Source organism: Lynx rufus, unplaced genomic scaffold (assembly GCF_022079265.1).
Source record: "Lynx rufus isolate CCGP_SWC_20201006 ecotype Redwood Valley unplaced genomic scaffold, mLynRuf1.p SCAF_9, whole genome shotgun sequence".
In the NCBI taxonomy this organism is placed as follows: domain Eukaryota; kingdom Metazoa; phylum Chordata; class Mammalia; order Carnivora; family Felidae; genus Lynx; species Lynx rufus.
The window spans coordinates 57,319,180-57,335,102 of record NW_025814897.1 but is presented as its reverse complement, the minus strand read 5'-3'; the positions used below and the strand labels follow the sequence as shown (position 1 = coordinate 57,335,102).

At 41.3% G+C, this 15,923-nt stretch overlaps 1 protein-coding gene across 1 annotated transcript in view; it reads right to left on the bottom strand.

The window, feature by feature from the left end:
• Nucleotides 1-15,923, bottom strand: part of XRRA1 (X-ray radiation resistance associated 1) — a 61,461-nt gene that overhangs the window by 20,657 nt on the left and 24,881 nt on the right. The window contains exons 9-11 of the mRNA XM_047071428.1: nt 6,277-6,405; nt 5,333-5,550; nt 1,631-1,671 (exon numbers count right to left, since the gene is read on the bottom strand). Of these exons, the coding sequence (XP_046927384.1) occupies nt 1,631-1,671; nt 5,333-5,550; nt 6,277-6,405 (388 nt within the window). The remainder of the gene's footprint in view (nt 1-1,630; nt 1,672-5,332; nt 5,551-6,276; nt 6,406-15,923) is intronic.

Sequence of the window (15,923 nt, the reverse complement as noted above, 5' to 3'; positions counted from 1 at the left end):
CTTGCAGAGTCATGGTTTCTCAGTACAGCCCAGCCTGCCTCAGGATCAACATGTTTCATTAAGCAGAAAATGGAAGTTACTGGGTCAACCATGCCTACAAATCACTCACTGATTCCTTAAGTTGGATGGGACCAAAGGAAATGACAGGGTAGATGCTGGGCTAATAACTGAGTTCAAGTGAACTAGATTCTGTTCTAAGCTCCATTAATCACTGTGTAATCTTGAGCAAGTCACTTAAATTTTCCTTTTTCATTCAGTGAACATTAGCAGAGCACCTACTTGGGGTCAAGTGTTTTGTGCTCTCCTAGGCTCTAACTTGTACTGAGTGGGACAGGTAAGTCACGGGTGAGAGCAAAACAAAAACCAGTGATAGGGGTTGGGAATTTCCATTTTCTGGGACCCTCCTAGACCTCACATTATGTGTCTTTTCATTTGGCTGGTCCTCATTTATACCCTTTATAGTAAAACTGTAATCATAAAGATAGGGCTTTCCTGAGTTCTAAGAGTTGTTCTACTAAATTATTGAGCCTGTAAAGGCCGTGGGAACTCCAGAATTTGTAGCCAGTTTGTTATAAGCGTGAATAGCTCACTTGCAGCTAGCATCTGAAGTAAAGGCAGTCCTGTTGGGCACTGTGCTATTAACTTGTGGGGTCTGTGCTACCTCCAGACAGAATTGTGCTGCACTGTCATTCCTATGACTTACTTTGACTAACAGAATGTGGCAGAAGTGCTACCGTTTGAATTTCAGAGCCCTGCAATTCATCCTCACTCTCTTGGAACCCGAAGGCCACCATGTTGTAAAGAAGTCCTTAATAAATACTTCATGTAGATGCTAGGCCATACCAGTTGTCCATGAACCCAGGCCCCAGGGAACCAGCCAGCTGCATGAATGAGCCCTGGAAAAACCAGCAGAACCACCTCACCAGCCCAAACATTTGTGAGAATAAATTGCTATTGTTTAAAGTAATTGTTGGGTTGGTTTGTTATATGCCAATTGTTAACTGATATAATTTCTCACCCAGTTTTATCTGTGGGGAGGGAGTGAATGTACTGAGCTGCCTTTCAAGGATGCAGGTTGGCTAAATGTATAGTTGTACTTCTTATTGTAAATGCATCCATCAATATTTAGTGCATCAGTCCTCATGAGCTTGGTTAGTAGTTATCTAACCCTGAGAGAAAAACCAATTTTCTGTCCAGAAGAAAATCAAGCATCTAAGCCTATGACACCAAGGATTAGACCCCAGATGGTAGTATACTTGGCAAGGATCAGTCTAGCTTTTGGGGGCTCTTATTAGGGAGCCGCCAGGCTTCATCTTGGTGGCAGCCTCATTTCAATGCCAGCTTGCCCACCTGAGGCCCCAACCATTACTACTGAACACATCTGAGAACAGTGAAAGCGAGCTTGTTGGCTGTGTGAGGCCAGGGACTGGACTGTCTAGTCTACCACTATATGTTTCTAGACCAGCACAGTGCCGGGCACACACTAAGTACTCAGTAAGTATCTGTTCACTGAATGGGCTTCTTCAGTGTGATATATATAAATGTCTCTCATGGCTTTATTAGCTTACTTTTGTGTATTAAAATTAATGTTCTAACTCAAGGGCACAAATATAAAACAGGCAGTTCCTACCTCAGAGGTTGAAAATCCAGGGTAAGATGAGAACACAACCTCTGAAACAAAAGAGAAATAACAGAGGTTGGTGAGAGCACGGATTGCCCCCAGAGAGGCTGGGGTCTGGGTCTCTCATCCACTGTGTACAGCAGGGGTCCCCCCAGAGGGGTTCCCATTGGTTCACATCTCTAATGCTAACTGGGAAGAGGAGCTGGCTGTGATACCTGTCAGGTAGTGAGGTGCACTCAGAATAAAATCCAAATTCCTTGGCCAGGCCTCTGAGGTCCTGCCTGATCTGGCTCCTGTCTACTTCTCCAATCTTATCTCCTGCTATCCTGCCCCTCACTCACTATATTTCAGCCATGTTGACCTTCCTTCTGACTTTGCAACATGTGAGAGCTCTTACTGAGCCGGCGGTCAGTATTGATCAGACTGTGTTAGAAGAAAGAAATGTATATAAATGATATTCTGTCAAAGGATTTGAAAATATCCTGTTATGTTAGTAGAAACAGAATATATTAAGACAGTGAATCCAGAAGAGATACTAAGAATAACCAGCAGCATGGTAGTAAGGAAGAGGCTGTGGAGTCATTTCATTCTTGGCACCATCAGAATGAGATGAGCCAATAAATATCTGAGTTCAACCATAAATCTAAGCATCTTCTTGGACTGGATCCTGTGCAGGCACTACTCACCTCTGCCCTGGCTAACAGGACCTCTTCCACACATTAATGGTATTATACTAATAAAGTTTACCTGAAAATGAAGTAAACGATAATAGGGGTAGAACACCACATGGCCCAAACAACTTCTCCTATGACAAGTGTCTGGAAAAGATTTGGGGATAAGTTTATACAAGAAACAAAGTAGGAGTTAGCAAGAGGATGGGCAATTGTTGCAAGTATGGTTGCTCAAAAGCGATTCCCTGGGGAGACATATCTAGAAAGATGAGCTACAGCACACTCTGCATGAACGTATATCCTCTGCCTATAATCTCCGGTTAGAAAGGTTACTGGATACGAGTTCAAAATTTCTATGTACTAGCAACAAACAGGCAGAAATGTAATATGAAAAAGCAATACCAATGACAATACCATGGAAAAAGACCAAATACATAGAAATAAATCTAACGAAAGATATGCAAGATCTCACCACGGGAGACTACAAAGCACTGATGAGAACAATTTCAAAAGACCTAAAACATGGTGGGATATATTACTTTGATAAATTAAAAAGCCCAGTATTGTAAAAATATAAATTCGCTCCAAATTGGTCTATAGGATCACTACAATTCTAATCAAAATCCCAGCAGGATATTGTGTGGAAACTGACAAGATGATTCTAAAATTTATATGTAAATTCAAAGGCTTTATAATAGTTATAGCAATTCTGAAGAGCAACAACATAGCTGGAGAACTTCACTATCAGTTCTCAAAACATATTAAAAAGCTATAGCATTTTAGACACATACAGACCCTGCCTTACCATAAAACCTCTCTTACAACTCAGTGGGGAAAAGGATATAGTCTTTTCAACAAGTGCTGTTGAGTCAATTAGATATCCATCTAAAAAAGTAAACTGACTCTACTTCACATCATATACAAAACTTCTAGACAGATCATAGACCAAAATGTAAAAACTAAAATAATCAAGCTTCCAAAAGAAAATATGGGAAAATATCTTAATGGTTTCAGACAGATAAAAAATTCTTGAAAAGGAAACAAAAAGAACTAACCATTAAAGATTGAACTGAACTTCATTAAAATAAAGAACTTTTATTTATCAAAATTCACCATTAGAAACATGAAAAAGGAGGCTACATACAGACTGGGAAAATATTTTTCTAATATTTAGGTCTACAAAGAACTTGTATCCAGCATATATAAAGAACTCAAGCAAATCAACAAGAAAAGAAAAATATAACCCAACAAGAAAAATATAACCCAATTTAAATACAGGCAAAGACTTGATTAGGCACTGCCAAAAGAGGATATGGGTCAAAGTGACCCATAAACATATGAAAGGTACGTAAGATCATTAGTCACTTAAGAAATGCAAACTCGGGGTGTCTGGGTGGACATTGAAAACACCAAGAATTAAAACAGAACTTGTTGGGGTGCCTGGGTTGCTCAGTCAGTTCCAGCTCATGTCATGATCCCAGGGTCACAGGATCAATCCGCACGTTGGTCTCCATGCTGTGTGTGGAGCCTGCTTAAGACTCTCTCTCTCTCTCTCTCTCTCTCTCTCTCTGCCCTTTTACCTTGCTCAAGCTCACTCACTGTCTTTAAAAGAAAAAAAAATTAAATAATGCAAATTAAAGCCACAATAAGAAACTACTACCTACCTACCCCAAATAGGTAGAATTAAAAAGACTGACATTACCAAGTGTTTGTGTGGATATGGAGTAACTGGAAGTGAAATTCTCTTACATTAATATGGGGATTAAAACTGGTACGACTGCATTGGAAAAATACTTAGAAGTACTAAATAATGTTAAACATACTTTTGAATTCCATTCCTGGGTATATACTCAACAGACAATGGGTGCTTAAGCCTACCAAAAGATATAAAAGTTATAGTAGTTTTATCCATAATAGCCTCAAACTCAAAATAACCAAAATGTCTATTAACAGTAAAAAGGGTAAATAACTTGGAAAAAATACGAGAAATGAAAAATAGTGAACTACCAATATATGCAACAACATGAACGAATCTGACAGACATAATGTTGAGTGAAATAAATCAGACACAAAGAGCATATGCTGTATAATTCCATATTCATAAATTTCAAATCACGCCAAACCTATCTTTGGTGATAGAAGTCAAAATGGGATGCTGGAAATGCTCTATATTGTAATATGGGTGGTGGTTAAAAGGAGATATACATGTAAAATTCAAGATCTATACAGTATTTCTATATTTTTACTTTATGTTGGTTACTTCTCAATTTAAAATAAATATTTAAAAAACCCACTGTGGTATTGGCACAGTAATAGATCAATAGAACAGAATATATAATCCAGAAATATACTCATGCATTAAAGAGATTTTGGTTTATAATAAAGGTGACATTCCTTTTCTTTTCTGCCTCTAGTATTGCCATTTGGACATGATTCTTGGCCCTGTGGTAGTGATCTTGAGACCTCAATTGGAATCAACCTACAAAGATAAACAAGCAGGACAAGGATGGCAGCAAAGAGGATGGAAAGAACCTGAATCTCTTGAGAACATCAATGTACCCCAGAATTAGCCATCTCTGGAAAGCCTAACTTCAGAGTTTCTTGTTATTAGAGATTTTTTAAAATTTTATTTCAGAGAGAGAGAATGCATGCGTGCATGCAAGCAAGCAGGGGAGGGGCAGAGAGAGGGGGAGAGAGAGAATCTTAAGCAGGCTCTGTGCTGATGCGGGGCTTGATCTCACAACCCTGAGATAATGACCTGAGCTGAAATCAAGAGTTGGACGCTTAGCCAACTGAGCCACCCAGGTGCCCCTTGTTATTTGAGATTTTTAAAAATTTACTTTTAATTGGATTTTAAAAACACCTTAATGGAGAATCAGTTAGGAAGCCATTGAAATAATTCATGGGATACCTCCACCTCCCCAGGCCCAGCAGTTTCAGTGCAGCAGCTCCTCAAGGAGTCACAGATTTCCAAAATAAACTGTTGGTAGCTTATTCCCACCATGGGGCTAGAGTCTCTGGAATAAGGGGCACCACTCACCTGTCCGGTCAACATCCTTTTTCATGGGCAGTACAGTATAATCCGGTTGTTCATCTGAGTCCTCAAACATCCACGACTTGGGCTGCAGCATGGATTGGGGCACTTTCTGGGGACTCCCCCTGCCTCTAGCCCAGTCCCCTGACCCGTCTTGGAGCTGAACCTGCTGTAGGTACGGGATCCGGAAAATCCTGTTTTGGTCCAGGCTTAATTTCTTCAGTCTTTAATTAAGGAAAGTGAATACAGAATCACAGCAATAATGATACCTCAGGAGCATTTACCTAGCAACTTTAGGGAAAGAACATGAACTCAGGCTTGGACCCTTACTCCTTGTGTGACCTGGAGCCAGTGACTTACCCTCTCTGGACTCAATATCCCTATCTCTAAAATGGGGATGATAGTTAATAACTTTCAAGGCTCCAGTGAAGTTTAATTAGACAATGTAAATGGCTCTACACAAAGTAGCATGCAGTAAATGGTAACTGACTCCAAAATAAATCTTCCAGGGATCTAAAGCTTAACCATTTAAATGCCAGCATTTAAATAATAATAATAATAAATAAATGCCAGTATTTTCATTATTTAAATAGGTAGAATATAGCAGTTAATTCTTATCTTTCTGATTCTGGTTTGGTTTTGGTTTTTTTTTTTTTCTGTCTCCTCTCTCAGGGGTCAGGACTCTATCTCTGGTAATATCTCTTTTTATCCTCCCTTCTCTTTGCCACTTCTAATCTAGTCACTTGATCAGAAATGTCCTACTGATGCCCCACTTTTATGGCTGAGCTAAAGCTCAGAGGGGAGAAATGGATTATCTGTGACCACACAGCAGAGGTAAGTAGTGGAATTGGGATTTCAACTCAGGCCTTTTGGATTCCAAAGCAGCACTCAGGGTGTGGGCCAGGTTGGCAGTGGTAGGGGGTCCTTCAGAGAGAGGAGTGTGGCTTTACCTTCTGAGCCCGGCCAGGCTGGCAAAGCAATTGGGGCTGGAGAGCTTGTTGTCATCCAGCATCAGCGTCTCCAGCACTGGGAACCTCAGGATGTACCTCTTGTTCGTCAGTGACGTTACAGATGCCTCCCTGTAAGTGCAAGGATCCTGGGTAATGAGCAAGGGCAGGGAACAAACTCCACCATCCCCAAGAAGTAGGAATGGGAATAGGAATGGAGATGGAGAACAGGAAATCAATCAAGAGATATAACCACCTTGGGAACCCTCTTTAGTGTCCCACAGAGGTCCCTGTAGAGAAGGACTGGAAGGTGTAATTCCCTCCCCAACTGACCCCTTCCCCAAATCCTACTCACACATACAGTCTACTGTATGGAGAAAGGTTGCACACATCCACAGATGGACTCAGTGAGACCCGACTGGGGCAGGATGGGGTGCACTAGTAATGCTCATGGAAAATACCAGAGTGAATAAGGCATGCCCAAGTTGGGGGAAAACATTCTGAAGAAAGAATACTGCACAAATTTGGGTCAGGTCAGACTCCTGGGTATGCTGTGTCACCCTAAGGATTGGTAACTATGGGATCACCAGAAGACAAACCCCTTGGCATGGACCACAGCTTTGGTCCATGTGGGGTAAGGCAGGCTGGCTGCAGTGAGGCTCTCTTCTAAAGCAACTTAATAAAAAGCACATATCAGTAAGGAGTTGAGAAGTCTCTTTTTAAACTCAAACTCTCTGAGGAGACCCAGAAACACCTGAGAGTGGAATTTAATGGGCTGAGATCCTGAATCACACAGGCAGGGTAGGAAGTCAGGGCATTTTAGGTACTACCATTAATGTGGCCTCGTTTGTGCCTCTAGATGGATAAGACCTATGTAATTCTTTTTTATTTTTTTCCAACTTAAAAAAAAGATTTTATATTTTTAGGTAATCTCTACACCCAATGTGGGGTTCAAACCTATAACCCCAAGATCAAGAGTTCCATGCTCTACCAACTGAACCAACCAGGTGCCCCTTTTTAAGTACACAAACACAGATGACTCAAATCATGTTTTCAGTTCTCCCTCCAACTCCTTCCTCTCCATATACCCAAATTAAACACTCAATATACTCAACAAAGGATGAAAGAAGCCTTTAGTTCATGGTATTTGAAGGTCACAGGTGATTCTTTTCTTCTCCTGAAAAGACCAACTTTCATGCACTAAATTTTTAATCTCTACCTGAGAGCAATTACAGGAGGGTGCACAGCAGCTCTGTTGATTTATAATTAATTGACCAATCTTTTTCACTCCAGTGAGATGTGAAACAGCTACAAAATAAGCCTTCGAAAAATTTCTCTTACATTCCATAATGAAGGAGGTAGCTCTGTCCTGTCTTTTGTGACAAGTTATCGTGTTTTGCCTTTTAAAAGCTGTACCCTAATTATAACATAGAAAAGCCTAATTTTGTCTCTAATACTGATGTCTTAAAATAGGGGGGCAGTCAGTAGGTGGGTAAGGAGGACAAGAAGCGAGGCTGCAGAGGAAAGTGTCAGGCTCTCCAATGGAGTCCTTCTCATGGCAGTTTTGGTAGAAGAGCTCTTTGAAGTGGCAGGAGTCTATCAGTATGGAGAGGCTGAAGTTTCCAGCTGTTCAGAGTGGTGCTATTTTTATTATACCTTCTCTTGCCAAAAGGAATTTAATACCATTTAAAATACAACAGATTTGACTTAATTTTTTTAGAAGCTAAGAGTATGCCCCAGTGATTGGATTCAGGAATGGGAATTTGTGTGCCATATTAAGGAAGCATGGGAATGGGGACCAGCAGCCCTAGGCTGTGGCTCTGGTGCTGCTGCTTTGCTTGCTGGGTGACTTCTACCTGGTGTCCAGCATCTCTGGTCCTGGTTAGTTCCCCTATCTACATGATGAAAGAGGATTTCTTTTACTTTACATTGTAAGACTTCTGATTAAGCCAAAAATATTGCAGAACAGACTGGACCAAGAGCTGCAGTAAAACAGATGAAATTTAGCAAGTTGTAATGCCCATTAAAATGCCAGATCAGCTCCTATGATACAGAAAACCCACAGTGCAACCCAGGATGAGAGAGACATGGCTTCATAACTCACTTGTGTAAAAGAGGACTTATGATGTGGCTGCTAAAGATCTGGTGCTCTTTTAGGCATTTTTAGGAAAACAGTGCTTAGAAAAAAGGAGGTAACCATCCCCCTCTGCCCCGTGCTGGTCAAGTCTGAGAGAGATGACACGTATGGTCCAAGGGGGAAAAGGAACAGGCTTAATGGGAGAGCCAAAGTCTCAGATGTCAATCAAAACATGTAATAGGGCAGGCTAATGATGGGAGTAGGTCAGATATCCCCCTAACTCACCCAGACAGAGATAAAGTGTGATCTATCCAGAAATGGAGACACAAATAGTCCAAAATAAATGAGGTATATGGTGAAATGGAAAAAAGTCAAGAGAAAGGATGGAGAAGCAGAGTCAGGTCATGAAAAGCCTTGTGATCAATGTTAATGGAGTTTATCTTTAGAACACTGGGAAGCTGCTGAAGGACTTCAAGTAGAGCAGTGATCGAATCAGATGTGCATTTTAGGAACATCCCTCTGGCTGATGGTAAGGTGGGTGTGTTGGGAGGTGATCAAGAGAAAGAAACATTTGACAGATCCTTAGCTGTATCCCAAGTAGCATAGGCTGTGCTGATTTGCTGCAGTGAGACTGAACAGGAGGACAACAGAAATGGCCAAGTTTGAGAAACATTTAGAAAGTACAATTCACAGCATCTGGTGACTGAGTGGATGTGAGTGAGGGAAGAATACAGGCTGATGCCCACGTTTCTCACTCAGACAACTGCACTGCTGATGGAGAGCAGTGCCCATCACTGAGGCCAGGGACACGGGAGGAGATCTTGGCATGGGCATATGCATGATGACTTTGATATAATAAGTAAAAGATATGGGCTCATAGCTCAGAAGATGGATGTGAAGTAGAGAAATAAAGAAGACTTGGGAGGGATGAAACTATCAAGATTATAAAGATTAATAAAAACAGTGGGTTGAGAGTAGAAAACTGGGGACGATCAACATTTAAGAGGCTGGCAGAAGAAGAGGAATCCAAAGAGCATTTTGAGTGTGGGAAGACAAATGGGAAGAAAATAACAGTAATACTTGTTTGGAGCCTCATAGCTTTCAAAGTACAATTATTTCAATTGATATCCTGATGTAAGTAGGAGTGCATTTATTTTACCCATCTTATAAAGAAATAGAAGGACACAGTGGTGGAGACTTGCCTTACTGTATGCAACAAGGCGTCCCAATGAAAACAACTAAAATGATGAATAAAACATAAAAAGAAAAAGATTATTTATTTTTTTTAATTTTTAAATGTTTGTTTATTCTTTAAGAGAGAGAGAAAGAGAAAGAGATAGACAAAGACAGCATGAAGGGGGAAGGGCAGAGAGAGAGGGAGACATACAATCTGAAGCAGGCTCCAAGCAGGCTCCAGGCACACAGCCCGATGTGGGGCTCGAACTCATAAACTGCAAGATCATGACCTGAGCCTGAGCCACCCAGGCGCCCCAAAAGATTCATCATTTAAAAACACATAAGAGATGTGAAGACAGTAAAGTAGTAGTACCAAAATATAAAAGTCAAGACAGAAACCAAGCACAAGAAGCCATGTTTGCCTTGAGGACACTTGCTGATCTTGTCAAAACAGAAGGTGGGGCATGTAATTGGAGACCCCCTACACGAATGTAGGATCCTAAAGAGATATATCCTCAGGAGAGAGGGAACTAGCACTAAACCCATGCCCCTCATCCCACAGCTAGAAGAAAACTGCCTTGGGGTGAAAAGGACTGGTCCTCTTGCAAAATTACAGCCCAAATTTGTATCATCAGAGTGGTTCAGAGAATATCCAGCTAGTTTAGTTTAGTTTAAAATGGTTTCATACTGAGTGTTCCTAGGCACCTGGCCAAAATGAATGGAAAGGTTTACGGTATCGCAGACTAACTCATGTAGGCCAATTATCCCTTGAGTATGAACTAGAAAATCCAGACAAAATATATATATTAAAAACAATTGGGATGTCTGGCTGGCTCAGTTAGTAGAGCATGTGACTCTTGATCTCAGGGTTGTGAGTTCAAGCCCCATGTTGAACATGGAGCCTACTTAAAAAAAACAAAACAAAACAAATTTCTTTAAGGCATGTGGGAACTAACAACCTGTGAAAATTTAGGGGGCTCGGATTTGGAAAAAGAAGGAAACTCAAAGGGGATCTTGTAAAATTTGGGGTCTCTTTTTCCCTAGGGCTATCTGCTGACTCCAGAAGTGGCAGAGAGGTTGAGATGCTGAGCAGAGATTCTAACAACTATGCTAGTCTAGAGGCCAAAAATTAGATTCCAGGGTATGCCACAGAAGGGAAGCCCTGATAAACTGCCCCTACCTTAAATTAGGACATTGAAGGACTAAATCCTAGGAGGAAGTGTGAACTAGAAACAGTGTGGTCCTTGCAGAGACTGAAGACTAGCTTCAGATAATTAAGCATGAATTATATATATAAAAAAAGTCTAGGGGCGCCTGGGTGGCGCAGTCGGTTAAGCGTCCGACTTCAGCCAGGTCACGATCTCGCAGTCCGTGAGTTCGAGCCCCGCGTCGGGCTCTGGGCTGATGATGGCCCAGAGCCTGGAGCCTGTTTCCGATTCTGTGTCTCCCTCTCTCTCTGCCCCTCCCCCGTTCATGCTCTGTCTCTCTCTGTCCCAAAAATAAATAAACGTTGAAAAAAAAAAAAAAGTCTAGAGTTGGTGAGAAAAAAATTATTTGAGTTGCCCAGAGGTCACGGTGTCTCATACAGTTTCCTGATTATTTACCTTTAAATTAAAACTAATTAGACTTAAATAAAAGTAAAAATTCAGTTTTTCAGTCACAATGATCACATTTCAAGTGCTCAACATGACTAGTGGCTACCATATTGAACAATGCAGATATAGAACACTATCAACACTGCAGAAAATTCTGACAGTCCTAAATTAGGCCTTTCAAGGATTACCAGACAATATCTGCAAATTGGTGTTAATATCTGGGGATATGAAAGGCATGGTGGTCTATCATTCAAAGTAGGGGATTACAAAGGTCAGGTGGAAGAATGGAAATTTAGCCTGTGAATGAACCCAGTGAAGTCATCAACTTACATCGTGGTTATCTCCCCAGTTCCTGAAAATATAGTTATTTTTTGAATGTATAATTAGAATAGACATACTAAGCAACCAACAGAATAACCACATTTGTTTACTGACCAAAAAGTGAGAGCTATTATATAAGGCAGGGACAGATTGAAGCCTGAGGAATTTTGCTTCTAGAACAGTAAACCTAAAGTTAGTTATTCCACATCCCTGAGGTAACTACAGAGATTACTGTCATCACTAAAGACAAGAAAGGTAAAAGGATACTGAGTCTTATGATATTCCTGTTAAACTTGTTTGTCTTATGTAGAAGACAGGTCTTGAAGAATGACTATAGCTTACTGCAGGCTTAATCAAGTGGTGACTCCAATTTTAGCTGCTGTTCCACATGTGGACTCTTCTTACTGTAGCACATCAACACAGCCCCTGGTGCTTGGGATTCAGCTAAGGACCTATCAAATATTGCCTTCTCCTTACCAAACAACAAGAACTACCAGAAACAGTCTGCTTTTGTCTGACTGGGATAACAGTACATCTTTGTCCTCTTCTCCCAGGGCAACATCAACTCTTTATGTTTACCATAATCTATTACATCTACCACCAATCTATTTTGGTATTCCACAAAACATCATGTTGATTGGACCTGATGGGCAGTAAGTTGCAAATACTCTAGATGATTTAGTAAGATGCATGTGTGTCAAAGGATGGAGGGAACCCCCATCTCCAATACAAGGAACTACTACCTTCATTAATTTTCTTGTTGTCCAGGTATCTGGAGCATGTTGGGATATACCTCCAACGTGAAAGACATAATCCTTCACCTTGCACCACCTGTTACTTACGAAAAAGGCACAAAGCTTTGTTGACCTTTTCGGACTTTGGAAGTGATGCATAAAACATCTGTGCCAATCTAACCCTTACTGAGTATCCCATGAGGATGCCAGTTTTGTGTGAGGCTCAGAGCAAAACAAGGCTCTGCAACAGGTCCAACTGCATGAATTGTTCTCTGGGCATTATGTCCTTGGCCAATGGCATTGGGCAATATGACTCAATAGGTCCAACTATGCTCTAAGTGTCTAAGGCAAAAAGGTGTGTTATACAGTACAGGGTTACATCCTGGTTTTCAAGGACAGTTTGAGTTTTCACCTGTTATCCCAAAATAATTAATAGTGTTCCTTTTCCCTCTCAAATATATCCTGGTTTGGATGAGAAGTTACGTGGCCTCTCTACGAATGGAGCCTTTTATAGGTGTCAATTGCAGAATCATTTTTGAGCAAAGTTATGCCGATTCTGTGAACAACTATTTTCCTTTTGAAAAACAGTTTCTGGGGGCGCCTGGGTGGTGCAGTCGGTTAAGCGTCCGACTTCAGCCAGGTCACGATCTCGTGGTCCGGGAGTTTGAGCCCCGCGTCGGGCTCTGGGCTGATGGCTCAGAGCCTGGAGCCCATTTCCGATTCTGTGTCTCCCTCTCTCTCTGCCCCTCCCCCGTTCATGCTCTGTCTCTCTCTGTCCCAAAAATAAATAAACGTTGAAAAAAAAAATTAAAAAAAAAAAAAAAAAGAAAAACAGTTTCTGCCTTACTGCCCCATGTTGGTAAAGACTGAACACCTGGTCACAGGAACACTTAGTGGCCATGTGACCTGAGTGGCTCATCATGAACTGAATGTGTCACAGAATTCCCTCATCAAGTGAAGTAATATGTGAGATCTGGCTCAAGCAAGTCTGGAAAAATTGCGTGAATGAATATGGCTTTGGTTCCAATGATGCCTACTCCTGCTGTACTATTACCTCTCCATCAACCCACAACTAAGAGTCTATGAGCAGTTAATGTAGGAGAGAGCCCCCAGCTGGGTTTACAAATGATTGTGCATGACATTCTGACACTAAAGAAAGACTATTGCAGTATTACAACTTTACAGGGGGGTGTCTCTGAAAGACAGGGGAAGAGGAACCCTCCCAAGAGGTAAAACTTAGGGCAATATATCTATTTGCTTGGTTTATGCTGATTCATGGGCAGTGGCTGATGGTTTAGCTGAATAGTCAAAGCTTGGAAAAAATACTGTGAAACTGCTGACAGAGAGGTCTAAGGGGCAATTATGTGAATGGACCTCTCAGAATGGACAGAGAGTTTGAGGATTATTTGTATCCCATGTGAATGTTTCCCAAAGATGATCCACTCAGAGGAGACTCAATGATCAAGTGGACAAGATGACCCATTTCACAAAGTCAGTTGGGTCTCTCTCCTTGGATACCCTAGTACTTGCAAAATGCCCTTAGCACAGGCATGGAGGCTACACACATCCCCTCACCAAAGCAGATCTGGTCATCATCCCTGCTGAGTACCTAAGATGCCAACAGCAGAAGCCAATGTTAAGCCCCTAACATGGCACCATTTCTGAAAGAATTAGCCAGCCATCTAGTGGCAAGATGACTGTGGGCACCTTCCTTCATAAAAGGAGCAGTAATTTGTTTTGTTTACTGGAATGAATACGTACTTTGGACATGGATTTGCATTCCCTGACCACAATATTCTTCCAGCATCACCATCTGGAGAATTACAGAATGTCTTATTCATTATCCTGGTGCCTCACATACAATTGCTTCTAACCATGGAACACATGTGATAGCAAATGAGTACAATAATGAGTTTGTAAACATGTAATTCACTTTTTTACCATGTACCTCATGATGTAGAAGTAGCTGATCTAAAAGGTAAAATAGGTTTGTTTTTTTTTTTAACAACTCATTGATTGCACCAGCTAGACCACCCCCTGTGAAGTGGGCACTCTGACTTACAGGAAGGGGTATCATATAAACCAGCAACCAATAATGATGCTATTTTTTTTTCATAACTAGAACATAGGATCTAGCAATTAATGGAAGGAAATGAGAACAGATCCTCTTACAGTTATCCACTTCCAGAATTGTTGCCTCCATTCCTGCAAGTAGAATCTTAGTTGCCTAGGGAGGAATGCTTTTACAGGGACACAAAGAACAGTTTCTCTTAACTAGAAGCTGAGATTGCTGCTGGCCACTTGGGTTCCTCATTCCACTAAACCAACAGGCAGGAAACAAGGAGTTTACTATATTGGCTGAGTGATTGATACTGATTGTCAAAAGTAGGTATGATCGCTGTTATACCATGAGGACAGAATATGATTAGAATACAGGGAGTTACAAGGTGTTCCTCTTGGAAGTGTCCTCTCCATTAGTCAAAGTAAATGGAATTTCTGCAAGATGAAAAGAGTTTGAAGACAGATGGTGGTGGGGATAGGACAATGATGTGAACATACTTAAGTGAACACCACTGCACATTTGAAAATGGTTAGGATGGTAAATTTTATGTTATGTGTATGTTACCACAATTTTAAAAAGCATTAATAGAAGACTACAACCCAATAAAAAAGCATTAATAACTTTGATCCTTCAGGAATGAATGTTTGGGATACTACACCAGTTAAAGAGTCCAAACAGCCAAGATGCTGGATAAGGAAGAAGGGGACATTAAATAGGTGATGGAATAAGGATTTATAAATATGTACTATGGCCTCCTGACCAATTAAGAAAAGAACATTATAGCAAATGTGTATATTTTCTTTCTAGCTTGCTGTGTGTGTGCATGTGTGTGCGTGCATGTGTGCGTACGTGCGTGCGTGTGTGTATGTGTGCATGTGTATAAATTGCTAGTGGTGAATGACTCTGCAGCTTAGTTTTTAGGTTATAAAATATTCAGGTGGCACTGTGACTGCTTTAGAAGACAGAGTAATATCATCCAGAGATGGATATGGTGAGTGATGGAACTATGTCTCATCCTTTTAGAGAAAAGGGTAAAAGTGTCCTCACTAAGAGGAAAAAAATTCCTTCATGTAAGCTGAAGGTATACTGTGGTTGCTACTGTTATATGAAAATTAAATTTGGAGAGAAGGAGGAGAGTAGATGTTGGGTTTCCAAGGGGTGGGTGACACCAGTCATCTGCCTATTTGCTCTTAACCTTTATTCCTTTCCTCTGTGTTCTGCTATGTATTGTAAGGGGCCAGAGCCACCCTTAAACTACGCTTCCCAGGTCACCTTCCCAACTGGCTTCCAGTGAGATATTGCCAAGGGAGGGATTGGTGAGACTGGAAGACCAAAACAGGTGGAACAACAACTATCTTATTTGGTTCCTGACAGCTTGCTGGTAGCAGCAGTACAAAAACAGGTGGTTTTAACAGCAGCATCTGTGCTGGCAGAGGTTCCAGCCCTGACTGAGGCAGCACATCTGCAGCAGATCTACAACTATAGCACTTTTACAACTTTTAGACCTAAAAGCCCAGCAGCAAGGATGGGGCGCCTGGGTGGCTCAGTCGGTTAAGTGCCCGACTTCAGCTCAGGTCGTGTCGGGTTCTGTGCTGACAGCACAGAGCCTGGAGCCTGCTTTGGATTCTCTCTCTCTCTCTCTCTCTCTCTCTCTCTCTCTCTCTGCCCCTTCCCCCACTCATATT